The sequence below is a fragment of the Anabrus simplex genome, chromosome 1 (genome assembly GCF_040414725.1).
Source record: "Anabrus simplex isolate iqAnaSimp1 chromosome 1, ASM4041472v1, whole genome shotgun sequence".
Classification (NCBI taxonomy): Eukaryota; Metazoa; Arthropoda; class Insecta; order Orthoptera; family Tettigoniidae; genus Anabrus; species Anabrus simplex.
This window is the reverse complement of record NC_090265.1, coordinates 1301290401-1301312985: the sequence shown is the minus strand read 5'-3', so window position 1 is coordinate 1301312985 and position 22585 is coordinate 1301290401. Positions and strand designations below refer to the sequence as shown.

The following is a 22585-nucleotide window of genomic DNA, read 5'->3' as shown; positions in this document are numbered from 1 at the left end:
TGAAAGATCATTTATCAAGAGTACACAGTGATAAAGTGAATAAAGAAATTAGTTAAACACCTCAAAGCTAAAGCTGATAAGCGGCCTAATGTGAGTGAATTATTTAAAAAACGAGCAACTGATCCTGACAAAGGTCTTCTTGCTTCTTACGACGTGTCTTCATTGATTGCTAAATGTGGTAAACCTCACACAATTGGCGACACTCTTGTTTTACTGGCTACCAAAAACATTGTTGAAATCATGCTAGGCGACGGGGTAGTAATAATAACGTAAGTCAGTCAATCTATCAATCAATCAATCAATCAATCAATCAATCAATCAATACTGATCTGCATTTAGGGCAGTCGCCCAGGTGGCAGATTCCCTATCTGTTGCTTTCCTAGCCTATTCCTAAATGATTTCAAAGAAATTGGAAATTTATTGAACATCTCCCTTGGTAACTTATTCCAATCCCTAACTCCCCTTCCTATAAATGAATATTTGCCCCAGTTTGTCCTCTTGAATTCCAACTTTATCTTCATATTGTGATCTTTCCTACTTTTATAAACGCCATTCAAACTTATTCGTCTATTAATGTCATTCCACGCCATCTCTCCGCTGACAGCTTGGAACATACCACTTAATGTCGAGCAGCTCTTCTTCTTTCTCTCAGTTCTTCCCAACCCAAACATTGCAACATTTTTGTAATGCTACTCTTTTGTCGGAAATCATCCAGAACAAATCGAGCTGCTTTTCTTTGGATTTGTTCCAGTTCTTGAATCAGGTATAATGCTGGTGAGGGTCCCATACACTGGAACCATACTCTAGTTGGGGTCTTACCAGAGACTTATATGCACTCTCCTTTACATCCTTACTACAACCCCTAAACATCCTCATAACCATGTGCAGAGATCTGTACCCTTTATTTACAATCCCATTTATGTGATTACCCCAATGAAGATCTTTCCTTATATTAACACCTAGATACTTACAATGATCCCCAAAAGGAACTTTCACCCCATCGACGCAGTAATTAAAACTGAGAGGACTTTTCCTATTTGTGAAACTCACAACCTGACTTTTAACCCCGTTTATCAACATACCATTTCCTGTTGTCCATCTCACAACATTTTCGAGGTCACGTTGCAGTTGCTCACAATCTTGTAACTTATTTATCACTCTATAGAGAATAACATCATTCGCAAAAAGCCTTACCTCCGATTCCACTCCTTTACTCATATCATTTATATATATAAGAAAACATAAAGGTTCGATAATACTGCCTTGAGGAATTCCCCTCTTAATTATCACAGGGTCAGATAAGGCTTCACCTACTCTAATTCTCTGAGATCTATTTTCTAGAAATATAGCAACCCATTCAGTCACTCTTTTGTCTAGTCCAATTGCACTCATTTTTGCCAGTAGTCTCCCATGATCCACTATATCCTCAGAAATCTGATCAATTCCAGCCGCTTTTCTAGTTTTCAACTTTTGTAACTTATTGTAAATGTCATTGTTATCATATGTAAATTTTATTACTTCTTTGGCCTTAGTCTCCTCCTCTATCTCGACATTATCCTTGTAACCAACAATCTTTACATACTGCTGACTGAATACTTCTGCCTTTTGAAGATCCTCACATACACACTCCCCTTGTTCATTAATTATTCCTGGAATGTCCTTCTTGGAACCTGTTTCTGCCTTAAAATACCTATACATACCCTTCCATTTTTCACTAAAATTTGTATGACCACCAATTATGCTTGCCATCATGTTATCCTTAGCTGCCTTCTTTGCTAGATTCAATTTTTTAGTAAGTACCTTCAATTTTTCCTTACTTCCACAGCCATTTCTAACTCTATTTCTTTCCAGTCTGCACCTTCTTCTTAGTCTCTTTATTTCTCTATTATAATAAGGTGGGTCTTTACCATTCCTTACCACCCTTAAAGGTACAAATCTGTTTTCGCATTCCTCAACTATTTCTTTAAACCCATCCCAGAGTCTGTTTACATTTTTATTTACCGTTTTCCACCGATCATAGTTACTTTTTAGAAACTGCCTCATGCCTGCTTTATCAGCCATATGGTACTGCCTAACAGTCCTACTTTTAAGACCTTCCTTTCTATCACATTTATTTTGAACTACGACAAAAACAGTCAATCGCTTCCTTTGAGCAACAATACTGTTTCATGGTAAATTGACGAAATAGTCACGGACGTTGAATCCTAATTCGCCAATATGTTGAAAAGAAGTAAATTTGCATTGCAGATTGATGAATCAACTGTGATTGATAACAAAGCAATTTCATTAGCTTGTGTGAGGTTTATCAATGAACAAAAGGAAATTACCGAAGAAATGTTGTTTGCCAGAACTAAGATCACTGATACGAAGGGATCGTCGATTTTTAAAGTGGTGCAAGATTATTGTGAGGAAAAGAGATTCCCCTGCGCAACAGACGGTGCTCCTGCCATGTCAGGTCATCATGCTGGGTTACTAGCCCAGAAATGCCAGAGGTCATCACTATTCACTGTGTCATTCATCGTCAACACTTAGCTGCGAAAAAATTGAGTGGTATCCTGCATGATACCCTACAACTGGTTATTACTGGTGTCAACAGCAAAGCTAATTCCCTCAATGATCGTCTGTTCCGACAACTTTGCCATGAAAATGATGAGGAAGTCAAACGCTTGCTTCCACGTAAGGCCGTGAGGTGGCTTTCCAAAGGAAACTGTTTGCGCCGTTTCTTCGAATTATTTGACATGGTTACTGAATTTCTCGACACGTCTGATCCTCTTTTAAGTGAGAATTTGAATTAACGCAAGTTAGAACTTGCGAACCTTACAGATATTTTTGAAAAAAATGAACAAAGTCAATATAAGGTGAAGGAAACAAGATGAACCTTATCAAGGCCAAAGGAATCATTTCATCATTCATTGGCAAGTTTGATATTTATAAGGTAAATATTGGCCGTAAAAGGCTGGTTCAGTTTCCGACCCTTCAAAACTGTTCAGTGTCAGATAAGGGGACTCCTGAACTCCCAAAAGACAAAATCCTAAATTTTATTGATCACCTTGACCAGTTAAAAACTGACATGGAATCAAGATTTGAAGATTTGACCAACTTACAAATTCCGGATTGGATTCTAGATCCATTCTCGTTTGAAGCTGTGGATAAGCTTGATAATTTTTTGCAGACGGAGTTTCTAGATCTGAAGTATAAATGTGAGGTGAAAATCATTTTCAAGCAGAGCGGTTACGAGTTAGCCTGGGTGAGGCTTATGGACACTTATCCACAAATGTGGGGGGAAACTGAACCACTTCTCATCTCGTTCCCGTCAACATATTTAGTTGAAAAAGGATTTAGTTCTGTTGTCCAGCCCCGCACAAAACAAAGAAATAAGTTGGACATTTGCCTCAAAGGAGACTTGTGCCTGAACTTGGTGAACATAAAGCCGGATATTCAAGCTTTAAGTGAAATCCACCAAGCACAAGGCAGCCATTGAAAAGGTAAAATAAATCAATAACCAAGTTTTCAAACTTTCATTTATTTTTAAAAATTTTAACTGCCAACTTTATCAGTTTTTCCAGATTCCAGTTAAAAATGAAAACATGTACTCATGTTTTTTAAATGTACGTCAATGATCTTAGTTAATTACTTCACTTCTTTGTTCTTAAAAATATCTGTAAAAAGTACATTTTAATTTTTGTATTTTATTTAAGAGTGACGGGATAAAACTGCTTTGATTGTTTTTATATATGGTATTAAATTGTTTAAAATAATAAAACTGCTTTATTATTTACACTTTACTTCAAATTAAAATTAGGTATACAATGAAAATGAAAAGGGGGCGATAGGTGTTAGTCAACTTCCAGAAAGGGGCGATGGGCCACAAATGGTTGGGAACCACTGCTCTAAGTCCTCTACCAGAACTTCTTATTTCTCTGCTAAATGGGACACAAACTGACTCTCGCTATTTCCTTCAACAGCGCATTCCAAATGACAAGCTTTGGAGCTACTAAAGTAGTGGAAGGGAATTTTATGCCAACATTCAAGGAAAAGTATACCACTTAATACTGTAGGTTCACTACTCCATGCAAACAATGAAAATTCTAAATATCTTCAAATTTATTTCATTGCAGACCACAAAGCAAAGGTAGATCAAAGAACAGCAATAATACCAAATTTAAAAAGCCATTTAGTTAATGATTTGCAGAGCATGTTACATGATGTGAACCCGTATGTCAAGGAACTGAACACAACTCTAGAGACAATGCCGGACGGTGACACCCACAAAATTGTGATCCACGCCGACTGAGTTTCTGCTGGTGAGCACAGAGGCTGTTATAATCAGCCAACAACTAACGAGATAGCTGTCTTATTGGTTGGGCAGGAATGTGATAAGCGAGACATCGTGCTTCGGACAAGAGACCAGGGCCTGAGATGAATATCTGAAACCCACTGATCATACAACACTCTTCAATATCCCCTGATGTTCCCTCGTGGATATGAAGGCTCTCACTTCTTACTGTACCACTTAGACCCACGAACCGGAAAACTAAAGACCCTCTCAAGAAAATATCTTGTCTTCAGTTTTATTTTTATCGTATTATGATAAGACAAGGTGAGATGAACTACTTACATTGTTACCGTCAACTGTCCAATCAGTTCTGGGTAGATATGTATGCTAAGACAGAGACTGAAAGGTTAGTCTGTATCAAAACACACCAAAGGGAATTAAGGGCTGAGAGCTACATCCACATTAAGGACGCCCTGAGGCAGGACAAGGGTAACATAGCAGATTTGGGATGGATAGTCATTTTACCGTCCACTTTCACTGGAGGACCCCGATATATGCACGAGATCTCAAGATGCATTCTGTTATGTGAAAAAATACTCATGTCCAGATCTTTTCATTACAATTACAACTAATCCAAAATGGGAAGAAATTGGTAATGTCTTATACAATGGTCAGTCAGCAAATGATCGTCACGACATTATTACATGTGTATTTCACATGAAATTAAAATCTCTCATGGACTTACTACCCAAAGAACAAATATTTGGGCCAACTCTTTGTTTTATGTACTCAGTTGAATGGTAAAAGCTTGGCTTGCCTCACGCCCGCATATTATTATGGCTCGAGGACAAGATACAATCAGTCGACATTGATATGTCATTAGCGCTGAATTTCCAGATCCAGATAAAGATCCAGAGCTTTTTAACATAGTTAAATGTTACATGGTCCATGGACCATGCGGATCTTTCAACGTAGGCTCACCATGTATGAAAGGTGGACGATGTTCAAAACGATACCCGTGAGCATTCGTCAATGAAACTTTCACAGATAGCGATAGGTACCCATTCTACAAGCACAGGAATCCTTCTAAGGGTGGCTTCACTGCATACTTTATGCTAAATGGACAGGATATGGAAGTGGATAATAGATGGATAGTGCCATACTGTCCTGTTTTATCTAGGATATTCAAAACACACGCCAATGTTGAATACTGCAGGAGTGTTAAGTCCGTCAAATACATCAACAAAGGAAGCAATCAAGCAGTCTTAGGTTTGCAAGACAAAAATGATGAGGTGTGCCAGTATCAGAGCGGAAGGTATATATCCAGCTCAGAAGCAGTTTTGGTGAATTCTTTCATTTCCTATCCATGGAAGGTATCCCGCAGAAATGCATTTAGATGTTCATCTACAAAATTTTCAAAGAATTATGTTTACTGCGGAAACTGCTCAAGACATAGAAAATCCACGTAACACCACCTTAATGGCATTCTTCAACTTATATCAGACAGATGATCTTGATAAGACACAGTTTTATGAAGACGTTCCCTTACTATACGTATAACAAACGACAGGGTACCTTTGTAAGAAGAAAGAAAGGAGTACCTGTGGTGGCTTTTCGGGCGTTAGAAAGCAGCCCGTAATTAACCGAGTGTATGCAGTCCATCATAACAATTCCGAGTGCTTCTATTTACGCATGCTTCTATTCACTGCCAGGGGACCAACTGCCTTCACTGACCTTCACACTGTCAATGGCATACTTCACCCTACATATCGGAGTGCCTGCAAAGTCCATGGACTACTACTGGATGACTCTCAATGGGAAGAGACACTGAGGGAGGCGATAGTTTCACAGAGCCCAGCAAAAGTTTGCTGGCTTTTTGGTATATTGTTAGTCTTTTGCAGTCTCTCTGATCCATTGAATTTGTGGAAGAAATATAAGGAGAGCCTAGCAGAAGATTTCTTATGACAACTTTCTTGGTGTAAGGACGGTACTGCTGATAAAATGATGCCCATGTGGAAGACAGAAGTCTTCAAGACCTCGAAGAATACGTTCTATCGATTGGCGGTCAGCCTTTGAACATTTACAGCCTTCCTTCCCCTCAGATCTTACAAACGTTAAATGCTGACTATCTCACGGAAACAAATTACGATAAAGAAGCATTAAGGTCTCTTGTTCTACTAAATGAACCAAAACTTACAGATGAGCAGGCGGTAATGTATCGAGAAGTATTAAACTGTGTTAGAAATGAGGAAAGTAGAATGTTTTTCTTAGACGCTCCGGGAGGAACTGGAAAAACATTCCTGATTAACTTACTGTTGTCTAAGATCGTAGAGGATAGTAAGATTGCTATAGCAGTAGCCTCTTCAGGGATCGCACCCACTCTTTTACCCGGTGGCAAACCTGCTCAAATGATGTTTAAAGTGCCTATAGATCTTGACTGCACAGAGTCACCAATATGTAACATCACAAAACAAAGTAATATATCCAAGGTTCTGCAAGACTGCAGTCTTATAATATGGCATGAATGCACTGTGGCTCACAGAAAAGCAATTGAAGCAGTTGACCGAACGCTGTGGAACATCCAAAATAGTGATAACTTCTTTGGAGGTATCCCTATTCTCTTTTCTAGGGATTTTCGTCAAACGTTACCGGTTGTTCCAAGAGGGAGCAGAGCAGATGAAGTGAACTCTTCATTAAGATCATCACTTTGGCCAAATATCAAAAATCTGTCCCTGACACAGAATATGAGAGTACATCTAGGAGGTGATGAAAACATAAACACATTTACTGAGAGTTTGTTGTCGATAGGGAAGGGCTCACTGGGAGATAGTAACAGGATCATTACTCTTTCTGATGAATTTTTTATGTCGCTTTCTAATGTTGAATCCCTCTGTAGGTGGGGGTGGTAGAATAACACCTACAGTATCCCCTGCCTGTCATAAGAGGTGACTAAAAGGGACCCTAGGGGCTCTGAACTTTGGAACATGGGCTGGCGACCACAGGGCACTTAGCTGAGTCCTGGCATTGTTTCCACTTGTGTTGGGCTCCTCACTGTCATCTATCCTATCTGACCACCCTTGGTCAACTCTTGTTCTTTTCTGACTCCGATGCTATTAGGTTTGCGAGGGCTAGGGAGTCTTTCATTTTCATGCCCTTCGATGCCCTTGCCTTTGTTTGGCCGATACCTTCAATTTTTGAAGTGTCAGATCCCTTCCCTTTTTTCTCTCTGCTTAGTGTTATAAAGAGGTTGGTTGCCTAGTTGTACTTCCTCTTAAAACTGTAATCACCACCACCACCACCACCACTTCTAATGTTGAAGCTCTCATTTCGTCGGTTCACCCGGACGTAGAAAATATTAGGAACAAACCCACCTCATGGCTCTGCTGCAGAGTGATCTTAACTCCAACGAATGAAGAAGTGGTGTACATTAATTCGACTATCCTCACAATACTCCACAGTGAAGAGACAGTTTATACATCTGTCAATCAAGTAATCAACTCTGACCATGCAGTTCGCTAACCTCCTGTAATGGCTTCCATCGCACAAAATTACCTTAAAGATTGACGCACCAATCATACTCGTGCGCAATCTCTGCCCACCTAATTTGTGCAATGGACAAGACTTCAGGTAAATGCCCTCCACAAACATGTGATAGAGGTAACTGTCATGACTGGATGCGGTGAAGGATAGTCAGTGCTTATTCCGTGGATGCCACTAATCCCAACCAGCTACCTGTTTGCTAGTGGCTTTACGTTGCACCGACACTGATAGGTCTTATGGCGACGATGGGATAGGAAAGGCCTAGGAGTTGAAAGGAAGCGGCCGTGGCCTTAATTAAGGTACAGCCCCAGCATTTGCCTGGTGTGAAAATGGGAAACCACGGAAAACCATCTTCAGGGCTGCCGACAGTGGGATTCGAACCCACTATCTCCCGGATGCAAGCTCACAGCCACGTGCCCCTATCCGCACGGCCAACTCTCCCGGTGCTACCTGTTTGAGTTCAAGCGTCTGCAGTTTCCAGTCAGCCTCTGCTTTGCGATGACTATAAATAAATCCCAAAGCCAGGCGTTGAGTATTGCTGGACTTGACCTCAGATCACCTTGCTTTTCCCACGGGCAATTGTACGTTGCATGTTTCCAAGTCAGCAGCAGCAGCAAGTCCCTGTTGATATGTGCACCAGAAAATAAAACATAAAATATTGTTTATCAAGAGGTTCTTCAATGACTGTTCTTCCCTTGCTTCAGTACATGTACTGGAGAAATATTATATGAAATTGATCCCATAAACTGAATAGACTCCGAATTATGGGAAGATCATCAGCGTTACTTAATTTTTCCTCGCACACATTAATTATCTGGAAGTAGAAATGGGGGCATGCCATCGTAATGAAAACTGGCCAAATCGACACTAATTGGGAATAGGGAAGAAGACCTAATGTTAAAACGGGAATTCTCCAAATGAACTTGATTGGCCGTAGGCAAGGGGGACTACCATTATAATTAAAACTCCTCAACTGGATTGTGAATTGTAGTAGGTAAGGGGGCCTACTATTGTAAAGAAACCTTCCCAATTCGACTATGACTGCAAATAGGAAAGGAGATCCGCCGTTATAATAGCAACTGCGAACTCGACTGTGACTGGCACTCGTAAACTCTACCAGCAATAATGGTGAAAACTCCCAATTTTGATTGTGACTGGTAGTAGGCAAGGGGGACTGCCACTGTAATTAAAACTCCTCAGCTCAATTGTGACTCGCAGTAGGTGAGGGGAACTGCATTTGTGATTAAAACTCCTCATCTCGATTGTGACTCGCAGTAGGCGAGGGAAACTGCCTTTATAATTAAAACTCTTTAACTCGATTGTGACTTGCAGTAGGCAAGCAGGACTACCATTATAATTAAAACTCACCAACTACACTATGACTGAATATAGGAAAGAGGGCTGTGGCTACTGATAGGCAAGTGGGCCGGCCATTATAATGAAACCTGCACAAGTCCGTTGTGACTGGCAATAAGGGAAAGTATGCCTGTCATTATAATTAAAGCTGCTTAAATCTACTGTCTGTGGCGGTAGGTAAGATGCCCTGTCATAATAATGGGAACCTTCCAACTCATCTGTGACTGGCAATAGGCAAGAGGACCTGCCATTATAATGAAAATACCCCATGTCGATTGTGACTGGCAGTGAGCAAAGGGGCCCGTCAATGTAATTTTAACTCCTCAGCTCCAATGTTAATGGCAGTATACAAACTGGAATAATATTACAATGAAAACTGACCAACTTCGTTGCGACTGCCAATACGCAAGGTGGCCTGCCAATATAATCAAAATACCGAAACTTGATGATAACCGGAAATAGGAAAGGTGATCTGCTGTTATCTATGGGAACCCCCAAATTGACTGTGTTTGGCATTAGCAAGGGGACCTGCTTTTATAACCCACACATATTTTTGATTGGTAATAGGCAAGAAGGCTTGACATTGTAATGAAAACTCCCCAACTTGATACTAACTGGCAGTAGGCAAGCAGCACTGTCATTTCAATGAAAATTTTGCAAATCAACAGTGACTGGTGAGATAACAACGACGACCTATAATAATAATAATAATAATAATAATAATAATAATAATAATAATAATAATAATAATAATAATGGGAACCTTCCAGTTCGATTGTGACTGCCTGTCCATGAGTAGACCTGCCATTATAATGGAAAACCCCTAAAAACATTTTGCTAACAGTAGACAAAGGGGCCTTCTTTCCTAACCAAACCTTTCCAACTCAATTTTGACTGGGAATAAGAAAGATGATCTACTGTAATAATGAGAACCCTCCACCTCGACTGTGACTGGCACTAAGTAAGCAAAACTGTCATTATAATTAAAACTCCCAACTCAACTGACTTGTATTCAAACTTCCCAGTTGGACTAATACTGTTGGTAGGCAAGTTTGCCTCCCATATTAATTAAAACTCCCTAACTGATTATCACTGGAAAAAGGAAACAAGATCTCCCATTATAATTTGAACTCCCCAACTCGACAGCGACTGGAAGTACGCACAATGGCCTGCCATTAAAATGGAAACATTCCATCATGTTTTTGGTTGCTAATAGCCAAGGTACCGAGCTCGATAGCTGCAGTCGCTTAAGTGCGGCCAGTATCCAGTATTCGGGAGATGGTAGGTTCGAACCCCACTGTCGGCAGCCCTGAAAATGGTTTTCCGTGGTTTCCCATTTTCACACCAGGCAAATGCTGGGGCTGTACCTGAATTAAGGCCACGGCCACTTCCTTCCCACTCCTAGCTCTTTCCTGTCCGATCATCGCCATAAGACCTATCTGTGTCGGTGCGACGTAAAGCGACTAGCAAGAATAGCCAAGGTGACCTGTGATTTCATGAAACCTCCCCAACTAGACTGTGACTGGAAATAGGGAAGATGTTTTCATTATAACAGCATGTTCCCTTTACTACTGTCAGTCGCAGTAGAGTTCGAGTGCTATCATGATGACACCCACGATATCCCCTCCATGTCATAAGAGGCGACTACAAGCAACCTCAGGGGCTGTTAAGTAGAGTGTCTGGGTTGGCGACCGCGGAGCCTTTGCTAAGTCCTGAGATTGCTTCCGTTTCCTTGTGCTAGGCTTCTCACTTTCATCTATCCTTTTCTACCTCCATTGGTCAAATTTCGTTCTTTTTCAACCAACACGGTAGTACGTGTGGAGGCCTAGGGTGTCTTTCTTTTTCACGCCGTTCGTGGCGAGGGGGGAGTGATATATAAAAATAATAGAAAATAGTGTCGAATCCAAACTTTTCGGGGTTGCGGAGATGAATAGTGACACTCCGCATATTTTTAAAGTACAAGTTTGGCCCCCTTTGGGGTGAGGGGCGTACAAATATTACCTTCTCTCTGGAAAAAATACTGTCCGGGCAAGACGCCCCTAGAACCCCTTGGGAAGGGGGTGAAATATAATCTATATTAATAAATGGAAGTTGCTTTGGAACGATCTCTACACACTGTACTGTATATATACACATGTCTCTGTTAGGTCATCAGCCCAGAGGCTGGTTGGATCCTCAAATAGCATCACCAAAGGTTATGCAGTTATAAGGAAAACTCCAAAAACCAATGGCAGCACCAAAATGAGGCATACTAGGCAAGATATATGTTATTAAATTAAGGTATAAAAATGAAAATAGGCGTGAATTAATGAGGCACTTCCACACATCTTAGAAACTTAAAACTTGGTACCAGAGAAGCTGATGACTTCAGGATCTCCAGAAAAATAGAAATTTCTCAAAACACCTTCAGGGGGCCATGCTGGGAGTCTCAAATTTGGGGCTCAGCATAAGAACACAGTTGGATATATTTATCCAAAACGATAACTTATAGCTTTCATGAGCGTAAACGTTTCTTGAAAGTCCTTATTTTTAACCCCTCCCCCAAATCAAGACGGTGGCACAATCTGCCAGACTAGGTAGAAAATTGAAATTTGGCAAGGCAAAAGTATAGCTTTTAGCCTTTAACCGACGGAAAAATGACCTGATGTTTAAATTTTTAATTTTTACCCCCCAAAAATATTGAAATATGGAGGCAATTTTAATGACGGTTCAGACCTTCATTTCGAGGTATTTGGTGGCTCTACGGTAAGTCGTATCATATAACGGATGGCACAATCTTTGTTCAATTTGGAATGATCTACAACTTTGGTCCTATGACATTTTGTCGTATCTTTATCCCTTATACCTTAAATTTGGCTCTATTTCTGGATTGTATGTAAATTTTGCACATTTTACACGTATGTTTGATGGTTTAAATCACTTATAGGAAAGATCATCAAATTCTGCACAAACATTAGTCCACCCAGTAGCTATATGTGAGCCAAATCAAGAAGGACAAGCCCACGTACATGGCATTCGTAGATCTAGAAAAGGCATTCGATAATGTTGATTGGACCAAGCTATTTATGATTTTGAAGAGGATAGGGATCAGATACCGAGAATGAAGAATTATCTACAATCTGTATAAAAATCAGTCTGCAATGATAAGAATCGAGGGCTTTGAAAAAGAAGCAGCAATCCAGAAAGGAGTGAGGCAAGGCTGCAGTTTGTCCCCTCTCCTTTTTAATGTTTACATAGAACAGGCAGTAAAGGAAATCAAAGAGAAATTTGGAAAGGGAATCATAGTCCAAGGAGAGGAAATCAAAACCTTGAGATTTACCGATGATATTGTTATTTTATCTGAGACTGCAGAAGGTCTCGAGAAGTTGCTGAATGGGATTGACGAAGTCTTGGCTAAGGAGTACAAGATGAAAATAAATAAGTCCAAAACAAAAATAATGGAGTGCAGTCGAACGAAGGCAGGTGATGCAGGAAATATTAGATTAGGAAATGAAGTCTTAAAGGAAGTAGATGAATATTGTTACTTGGGTAGTAAAATTACTAACGATGGCAGAAGTAAGGAGGACATAAAATGCAGACTAGCACAAGCAAGGAAGAGCTTTCTTAAGAAAAGAAATTTGTTCACTTCAAACATTGATATCGGAATCAGAAAGATGTTTGTGAAGACTTTCGTGTGGAGCGTGGCCTTATATGGAAGTGAAACATGGACGATAACTAGCTCAGAAAGAAAGAGAATAGAAGCTTTTGAAATGTGGTGTTACAGAAGAATGTTGAAGGTGAGATGGATAGATCGAATCACGAATGAAGAGATACTGAATCAAATTGGTGAGAGGAGATCGATTTGGCTAAATCTTTTAAATCTAAATAAAGAATTGAACACCATTCGCTCTATAGCAAAATTCAATGGATATAATGAATCCTTTATTGAAAGAATAATCAATAAATTCAGTCACCGCCCAAAAACCACCCTAATAAAAGACAATACTAGCACTGCCACGTTTTCCACATTTACCTTCAATAAAGAAATTTACAACGTCACTAACGTTCTTAAAAAACACAACGTTAAAATAGCCTTTCGTACTAACAATAGAAGCACAGAGATCCTACACAACTCTTCATCAATAAATAAAAGTAGTCCTTTTTCTAAATCAGGTGTATATAGGTTTTCTTGCCAAGACTGCAAAAGTTCTTACCTAGGGCAAACAGGACGCAGCTTTAAAATCAGATATGCAGAACATGTCAATGCCATAAAACACAACCGTTTTTCCGCGGTCGGCCTATATATAAAAGAATTTAAGCACAACTTTACTGAAATAAATCAAGATCTTGAGGTATTAGATATTCTAAACAAAGGTTCTTTCCTAGACGTCACTGAAAACCTCTATATTCATTTAGACCAATATTTCAATCCCAACCTAAACTTAAATGATATATCAGAGAAACCAAAGATCCTGTTCGACTTTCTCATTGAATTTTTCAAAAACATGAATATCCCGAAAAACAGATCTGTCTTTCAGATTATGCATAATACTTTGTCACGCCACACACTTTCACCACATCACCCTCCATACTTCCCCTCCTTCCACTCCTCCTCCCCTACCGCTCCTTCCCTCTCCCCTCCTAATCCAACAATGGCCGCTCCCCAGACCTAAACTATCCAACACGCTCTGTTCCTCTTCATCTCGCGCCATAGCTTTACCGCCTTATGTCCCGCAATAAACATCATAGAAACCTGCCCCCACCCTACACGTAACGCTGCAACAATACACCACAAATACTGGCGCAGTCAACCTCCAAACTCTCAGAAAACGTATTCCTTAATACCAATTTTATATTCTTGTCGAGCTGAATACCGGACCTGTGAAGATTACAAGATTATTTTGTGCATCTACAGAATGGTGGTGTTAATGAAGCTATGTAATATAGAGAGAGACTTTCAAAGGTGGTTAAATGAAGAAGTTATATCATGTTCAAGATCATGCTTTCACATCTCTGCACAGTATTTAAAATACAATTTACCGTTGGCCTTTATAGCTATTATTGAGAGTGAAGGACAATTTCCTGTTGTGTATGTTTATTGTTAACCATTTGCTCACCATTTGAAGCACATTTCCAACATCATCGTCACATTCATATGTAATTTTAATACAATCAGGTACCTGATTGATTACCTCCCAGATTGAGATTAAGGCTGAAGATGCCCTTAATTAAAGGGCGAAACATGTCCCTATAATTTTATTCAAGATTTAATTTCTTAATTAAAATCTCTATTTATGTATTGAATAAGTGGAATAAATAAATTTTAATATTTATTTGACTTAATTAAACATGTGGTATCCAGAATATCAGTGGATTGCGGATTTCATGATATCCTAATACTGGTGGCATACATTGTAGATGCTCAGATATTTTACTTGTGGTATCTAGAATATAAGTGGATTGCAGAGATTGCATAATATTCTAATACTGATGACATATAGATGCTCATATATTTTGCTTGTAAGAACTGAAATATTCATCTCCAGATGTTTCTGCATTTATTATTATTATTATTATTATTATTATTATTATTATTATTATTATTATTATTATTATTATTATTATTATTATTATTATTATTATTATTATTATTATTATATTTTTCTTCATATTGATAGGTCCTTCCCTTCTTCATTTTAAGTCAAGTTTTTTTAGATCATTTTATAGACCAATGTAGTAGCCATTCCAGACTTCCTCTCTCTCTCTTTATCCAGTATCTGATTTGATATGCAATTTATACCATATGGTACTTCTCATTCCACATAGGTAATTTTTTCAATACTTGTCCATGAATTTGTGTCAATAAGGGATTTTTTTTATTTCTTCCAAACCATATGCATGGATTCTTGTGTAGGGCATTATACATATATCTCTCACAGCTATAAAATAAGTGTTCCATTCTTCTTCTTCAGGAGCACAGCAGGGAAGATTTGGACCGGTGGAACTTAGTGCGTGTGAGTGAAGACTTCAGAGTGATTGCCCTTGGACTACCTGTTCCACGATACTTTGGAAATCCATTGGACCCTCCTCTAAGATCACGATTTCAAGCAAGGGATGTAAATTCTCTATCATTCAAGGTAGGATGATAATTATTTGTTTGCTTTTATATTCTGTTGAACATATTGGTATTCTGCTGTCATTAAGTGGAATAATAGTTGATACTCAGGTATTTTTTTTTTGTCTTACAGAAGTGCTTAAATGTAAGAGATCTATGTCTTATTTACTGATGCGTTTAAGAAATGCCCTCTGATCTGTATCCGCTAGGGTAACATTACATAAAACAAAACAAAGAAAAGAGAAAAATACAGGGAAAACTAAAGGCAATGCAAGAAAACAAGAAAAATGGATGTGGAAGGGGAGGACGACCTCTGCTGGAATCGTAACTGGGGTCACTGAGATATTACGTAAGATGGATCATCACTATAACAACGTACTCAAGAGGAGTGGGAAGGAGAGAAAACAAAAGATGACCATACATATCAGGAAGTGCACGTCTACATTTTAGGACAAAAAATTGAAGCCTACAGTAAAATATAAACTAATTTAAGTAGCAAACTAAAATCATATTAATTTACAACCATTTAACTGTGAGAGTGCACACAGCCACTTAAATGAGTGATTTTGCTTTCAAAACCAACGTTATGTTACTATTGAACAAAAAAATGCAAAATCCCACATGGTGTTACTGTCTGTCTGTCTGTCTGTCTGTCTGTCTGTCTGTCTGTCTGTCTGTCTGTCTGTCTGTCTGTCTGTCTGTCTGTCTGTCTGTCTGTCTGTCTGTCTGTCTGTCTGTCTGTCTGTCTGTCTGTCTGTCTGTCTGTCTGTCTGTCTGTCTGGTCATCAGCCCAGAGGTTGGTTGGCTCCTCAAATACCACCACGAAAGGTTATGCAGTTATAAAGAAACTGCAAAAACCAATGGTAGCACCAAAATGAGGTGTACTAGGCAAGATGAAGAGTGAGGTAGTTTGCCATTACTTTCCCCACTGGATCAGAAAGTGCTATTGCAGCAAGACTGACCCTATGAGCAACACCTTTCATAAGACTCTGAATGTGCTCTGAATGTCATTACACAGCACAATCCACACCCCAGCAGCTTCCATATTGTCACAGCCATTGATGAGACTGGGACTAATGTGAAAGCTACACTTTACTATGGCCTATGCCAAGAGATGGATACAAAAATACTGTACTCTACAAAAATTGTAAGACATCTTTAAAATGTTGATATCAAAACAGAAATTTAAACTTAGAAACCGGAAGTTTAATATTTTAGGAAATACTAACAACCAAAGGTAAGCGTTGAAGATATTTTAAAGGTACAACAGTAAAACATCTGATTAGTGGAAACCCAAGGCACCAAAATTATTTTCTGTTGTATGCAGGATTCTGTTTCATAAAGGCAGTTAAAAAATAAAATAAAAATTGTAAGTACATACCTTCGTTAGATAATCCAGAAGTAGATTTGAATTATTTTGTGCGGTAGTACATACAGTAATGACACTAATCGCACACTTCATCAGCACTAACACAAATCTGTTCTTGCTTAGATCTTCCCCACAGTGCACAGTAGTACAGTATGTACACTTATTTAATACACATTACATGTTTTATAGAAATAACACCAATAGTAATACTGTACAATACTGTCATCTACTTCTTCCAGTAATCCAGAATTGTATGCTGGACACAACTATCCCTGTAGCATGATTCTCAATTAAAATGCGAGCATGGCAAATAATTTCAAACATTTTTGCACCTTCTTTTTTGCTAGCGAAAATTACTAAATATCCTTTATGGCTGATAGGGCATGTCAGTAGGACTTCACGTTACATAAACCATCTTCTTCATCATCGTCGCTCTCGTCGTCATCATTATCAATTTTTGGTTTCTTTTCTTGGAGGTGATGGGTGTTTTCTAACTCTGTCTCTGTCTTATCTTCTACATCAGTGGTCACATTATCTTCTTCACTGACATTACCATAATTACACTGTTCAAGAGTTTGTTGTAGCACATCAGGATTTTTGTTTATTATGGTTTCTTCGTCAGGATGTGAGACAAACTTGGCTTTGTGAAATTTGCAGTGCCTTCTACCACTTACACTCACACCTTACCATATAACGTGGCTAATCCTGAAGATAGTTTTGTGTGGTTTCCCATTTTCACACCAGGCAAATGCAAGGGGCTGTACCTTAATTAGGGCCACAGCTGCTTCTTTCACATTCCTAGGTCTTTCCTCTCCCATCGTCGCTATAAAATCTATCTGTGTCGGTGCGACGTAAAGCAAATAGTAGTAGCTAGTGCATACCGTGGAGGCCAGGCAGGCATCAGTTTTTGGTAATGAGACAGTCTTTCATAGTGCATTGGCATTGCCGGTGGCTCCAAGTAGCCTACGCAGTGGCCTCCACGGTATGCACTAGCCATGCGTCTTGGTGGGTGTGCTACAGTATTTACCAACTGATGAGCCCAACTTAGCACACTGGGGTGAAATGCTGGCAACCAGGAATGAGTTAGGTGGAAAATTTATAATGTCCAATAACGGACCATTTATATTGGTATTAAAATTTACTCATTTGGGACAAATATTTCAGGTTCCCTATGGGAATCAACATCTATATCATTAGTGGATTGTTCTGAGCTATCAGTGTAGAAATGGCTTGGAATGACATTGGTATATGAATAAGCTTGAGTGGAGCTTTTAAAAGTAGAAAATATCTTAATATGAAGATAAAGTTGGAATGCAAAAGGGGCATGTTGGGGCAAATACTAATTCATAAGAAGAGGAATTATGGATTGGACGTTTACAAAAGGAGATGTTTGATAAATTTCCAACTTTGAAATCATTTAAGAAAAAAAACTGATAGGGAATATACCACTTTGGCAGTATACCTAAATGCAGGTCAGTGTTGACTGATTGGTTTGATTGATTAAATTTGTGTAAAAATTGTATTCCTTCTAAAGTCAAGTTTGGCTGAATAGTCATCTGTACAAATGTAATAGTCGACCACTTCAATACAATGTATATGCAGTGAAATAAATCACTTAGATATATCCAGAAATTTTTTAGCCCTCTATGTTATTTAACATGCAAAATGACATATTGAGTTAATTCTGCTAAGTGAAAAGTATAACACACAGCATTCCCTGATAGATTAAAATATCCAGGTAAACATTCAAATTTACAGCATTAGGTATTGCCCGGGAAACTTTTAGTGGTACTTCGGCTCCCTAGTGCTGAATCTGTATATCTTGGTTATCTTCGAGATTCGTATTGGCAACCTTCGACGTAAAAAATATATATATCAATTATGCATCGCTGTGAGACATCTAACGGTATATTTGCAACACTTTAAATACTGTTCTTATTTACACAGTAAAGTTAAAATATAGGTTAAGCTTGAACATGAGTGAGGAAAATGAAAGTACATCACAGGAACAACCTAGAACTCCTACACAGAAACAACAGTTTAGAAAATTCATATCAACTGATCATATTATTGATTCAATTCAGATTTAATTTTCTATTCAGTTGGCAATATTACCAGAAACATTGTACGACGGTAATCCCAAAATAAGGTCTCCTATTTCTTTTATAAATACAGAACTCTGTTCGTGTGGCTGTTGGTCACAATATTGTGAAGAGTGTTCCTTGCGCTTGCATATAAACATGCACTCAGTCTTGACTTGGCAGCCATTGAGAATGGAGCTCCCGTTGGATGTTACCGCCAAGTGCAAAGTGCACACAGTTATTTGGTTTTTGAATGCAGAAGGTACTGAACCGATTGAAATCCATCGCCAATTGACGGAAGTGTATGGTGAATCATGCATGGATGTAAAAAATGTTTGTAAGTGGTGTAGAGAGTTTGCAGCTGGTAGGATTGAAATTTATGATGAACAAAAGAGCGGAAGACTGTCAGTTTCCATCGAGACAGTCGTGATGTTTGAGCAAATCATGTGGATGATCTCTGCACTCTGGTTCCTGAGGTTTCCTGAAGTGCCGCTCACAGAATTTTAACGGAAAAGTTGAAATACCGGAAGGTGTGTGCAAGATGGGTGCCACGCATGCTGACTGAAGACCACATGCGGCAATGAGTTGATACTTCCCGCACATTTCTTCATCGCTTTGCAGCCGAACAGGACAACTTTTTGGACTCGATTGTCACGGGTGACAAAACATGGGTGTTTAACTTTACACCCGAGACCAAGCAACAATCACTCCAGTGGCAGCATCCCTCTTTGCCAAAGCTGTGGAAATACAAACAAATACAGTCTGCTGGTAAAGTTATGACAACTGTGTTTTGGGATCGAAAAGGGGTATTGTTGGTCGACTTAATGCCTGCTGGGACCACAATTAACGCTGACAGGTACTGTGAGGCCCTGAAAAAACCCAGATGGCTGATTCAGAACCGGAGAAGAGCAATGTTGAGCAAGGGCGTAAACATTCTCCATGACAACTCTCGCCCACACGTCACCCGGTAAACCATTGCTCTCCTGCAACAGTTTCAGTGGGACATCATCACCCACCCACCCTATAGTCCCGACTTGGCACCCAGTTACTATCACTTGTTCCCTAAGTTGAAAGAACACGTGGCTGGAAAGCGATTCAGCACCGACGACGAAATGAAAGATGAGGTTCACAACTTCCTGAACAGTGTGGCAGCGAGCTGGTATGACATAGGAATAAAAACTGTCACAGCGTCTACAAAAATGCATCGACCGAAATGGTGATTATGTAGAAAAATAGCTAAATATTCAAGCTGTAAAATGATGTAAACTGTTGTAAAAATAAACAGGTCTATGTATTTATAAAAAAATAGGAGACCTTATTTTTGGGATTACCTTCATAGCTTCCTCCTTTAAAACTAAGGTTACCGGGCGAGTTGGCCGTGCGCGTAGAGGCGCGTGGCTGTGAGCTTGCATCCGGGAGATAGTAGGTTCGAATCCCACTATCGGCAGCCCTGAAAATGGTTTTCCGTGGTTTCCCATTTTCACACCAGGCAAATGCTGGGGCTGTACCTTAATTAAGGCCACGGCCGCTTCCTTCCAACTCCTAGGCCTTTCCTATCCCATCGTCGCCATAAGACCTATCTGTGTCGGTGCGACGTAAAGCCCCTAGCAAAAAAAATAAATAAAAAAAAAACAAAAAAAAAAACTAAGGTTAAGTTATGAGTAGGTTCCCACCTTCCAATACTTATCAATTTCTGTATAATAGGTTTATTAATTACATAATATAAACCATCTTAATCTCTAGTACATGTTTCGTTCCGATTATGGAACATCTTCAGCTAAAATTTGACAAAATGGCAAGACAATTAAAACACATTGATGTTATGATGATACAGTGATGTCAAATTTTAGCTGAAGATGTTCCATAATCGGAACGAAACATGTACTAGAGATTAAGATGGTTTATATTATGTAATTAATAAACCCATTATACAGAAATTGATAAGTATTGGAAGGTGGGAACCTACTCATAACTTAACCTTAGTTGTGTTGAGCCAATACGGGATAAATATGAGATTTATAAGCTGCTTCCTCCTTTACCGGGCGAGTTGGCCGTGCGTGTAGAGGCGGGCGGCTGTGAGCTTGCATCCGGGAGATAGGGGGTTCGAATCCCACTGTCAGCAGCCCTGAAAATGGTTTTCCGTTGTTTCCCATTTTCACACCAGGCAAATGCTGGGGCTGTACCTTAATTAAGGCCACGGCCGTTTCCTTCCAACTCCTAGGCCTTTCCTATACTATCGTTGCCATAAGACCTATCTGTGTCGGGGCGACGTAAAGCCCCTAGCAACAACAACAACAGCTTCCTCCTTACTCCTGACCCCCGTAAAACGAAGTGTCACTAAAAGTTTCACCGATAATACATAAATGTGAGCAATTCAATACTAAAAAGCCTATAAGCTGAATGTTGTAGTTGTATCTTGATAAAAGTTCTGCAAAAACATTAATATGACACTGTATCTTGATGAACTTGATCGCTGTTCAAATTTAAAATGTTCACATAGTTTGTACAAAAAATCTTGTTGAAATACGAAGTTAAATGGACTTGAGTGAGACAATGTGAGTTTTCGGTGGTGGTGAATTCTCTCATAAGTATACTGGACGTCAAATTGAATTTTGGGAATCTTGAGATTCTTGACAAGGAAAGGTCCAGTGACATTGGTATTGTAGTCAATTCATGTGAGATGTCCCCCGCTGGCTTGTTGAATGGGCTGTGGCCGGCCGTAAGTCGTGTCTATATACGACTTGAAATTTATTGTATGTAATGAATAGTCATCGTCATGGCCTTCGGTTTAAAGGTTTTGAATCACTGCTTGGTCGGTGATTTTAAACACATCTGGTTAATTCCTATGAATTGAGGACTGGGTGTTTGTCCCAATACTCTCCTCTTTATATGCATACTACCAAACACTAAAGTAATATGTAGTAGCAAATACATCCCCCCTGCATAGGGTTGGTGTCAGGAAGGGCGTTTGCCCATAGATCAGAGCCAAGTCTACTTGTGTGACACAGTTTGCACCTGTGAAGCCATTAGGGTGCAGGATGAGTGGCAGAAGGAGGAGATTATATAATAATAAAGTTCCTGCATTTGTGTTCCACATTAGTTTTTGTATTTCAGAAGGTCACCCTGATACAAAGTTTATGTAATTTAAGTTTTATTGCAGGTGGTACATTTATTTTAAAAGGAGCACCAGAGATTGAAAAAGTTTTCTAGTTCTAGCTGATGACAATTATTCATGAAAAAACCTACATTCAAAGATATTACTGTTACGTTTTATTAGCAGATGCAGGAAAGTAATTATAGAAGTTTGAATCACTGAGAACCAGTGCACAAGGTGCCTTGAGATGGCAATTAAGAAACTTTTCATTTCTCTGTATATTGCTATGATAATTACATGATTTAAACTTGTGAACAGTTCATAGATCTCAAGAATTTTTACATTCCATTGGCAAAACTTAGTTTTATCAAATTAAAATATTAGAATGATAAATCATTTTTATTTATTTTGTAATTAAAAAGAAAATTGATATTTGGAGAATAGATGTACTTAGGTGTTATACTAATGGGAGTGGGGTATCTGTATGCAATAAGAATGAGGTATTGTTATGCAATGAATATAACTTGAAATAGATGTATAGTTACAAGATCTGTACAGCAGTCATCAGTTCAGAAGTGTATAGTTGATATGATTACCAAATGTGATTAGTATTAAAAGAATTCATACACATATTATAAGGTAAACAGTAAATAATAATACAAACTGCAGATAGTTCTATGATATATTACTTTATTTCTTTGCAGCATGGGTAAAAGGTATGTTTATTTTTGGTATTCCCATTTCATATCTAAAAGATATTTGTTTAGATGTTTTA

The 22585-nt window shown here is 38.9% G+C and overlaps 1 protein-coding gene across 3 annotated transcripts in view; it reads left to right on the top strand.

Moving 5' to 3' along the window:
- c12.2 (von Willebrand factor A domain-containing protein c12.2) overlaps positions 1 to 22585 on the top strand; it is a 753464-nt gene that overhangs the window by 136990 nt on the left and 593889 nt on the right. For all 3 annotated transcript variants that reach the window (XM_067137710.2, XM_067137711.2, XM_067137712.2), the window contains exon 6: positions 15124 to 15288. In XM_067137710.2, coding sequence (XP_066993811.2) covers positions 15124 to 15288 — 165 coding nt within the window. The remainder of the gene's footprint in view (positions 1 to 15123; positions 15289 to 22585) is intronic.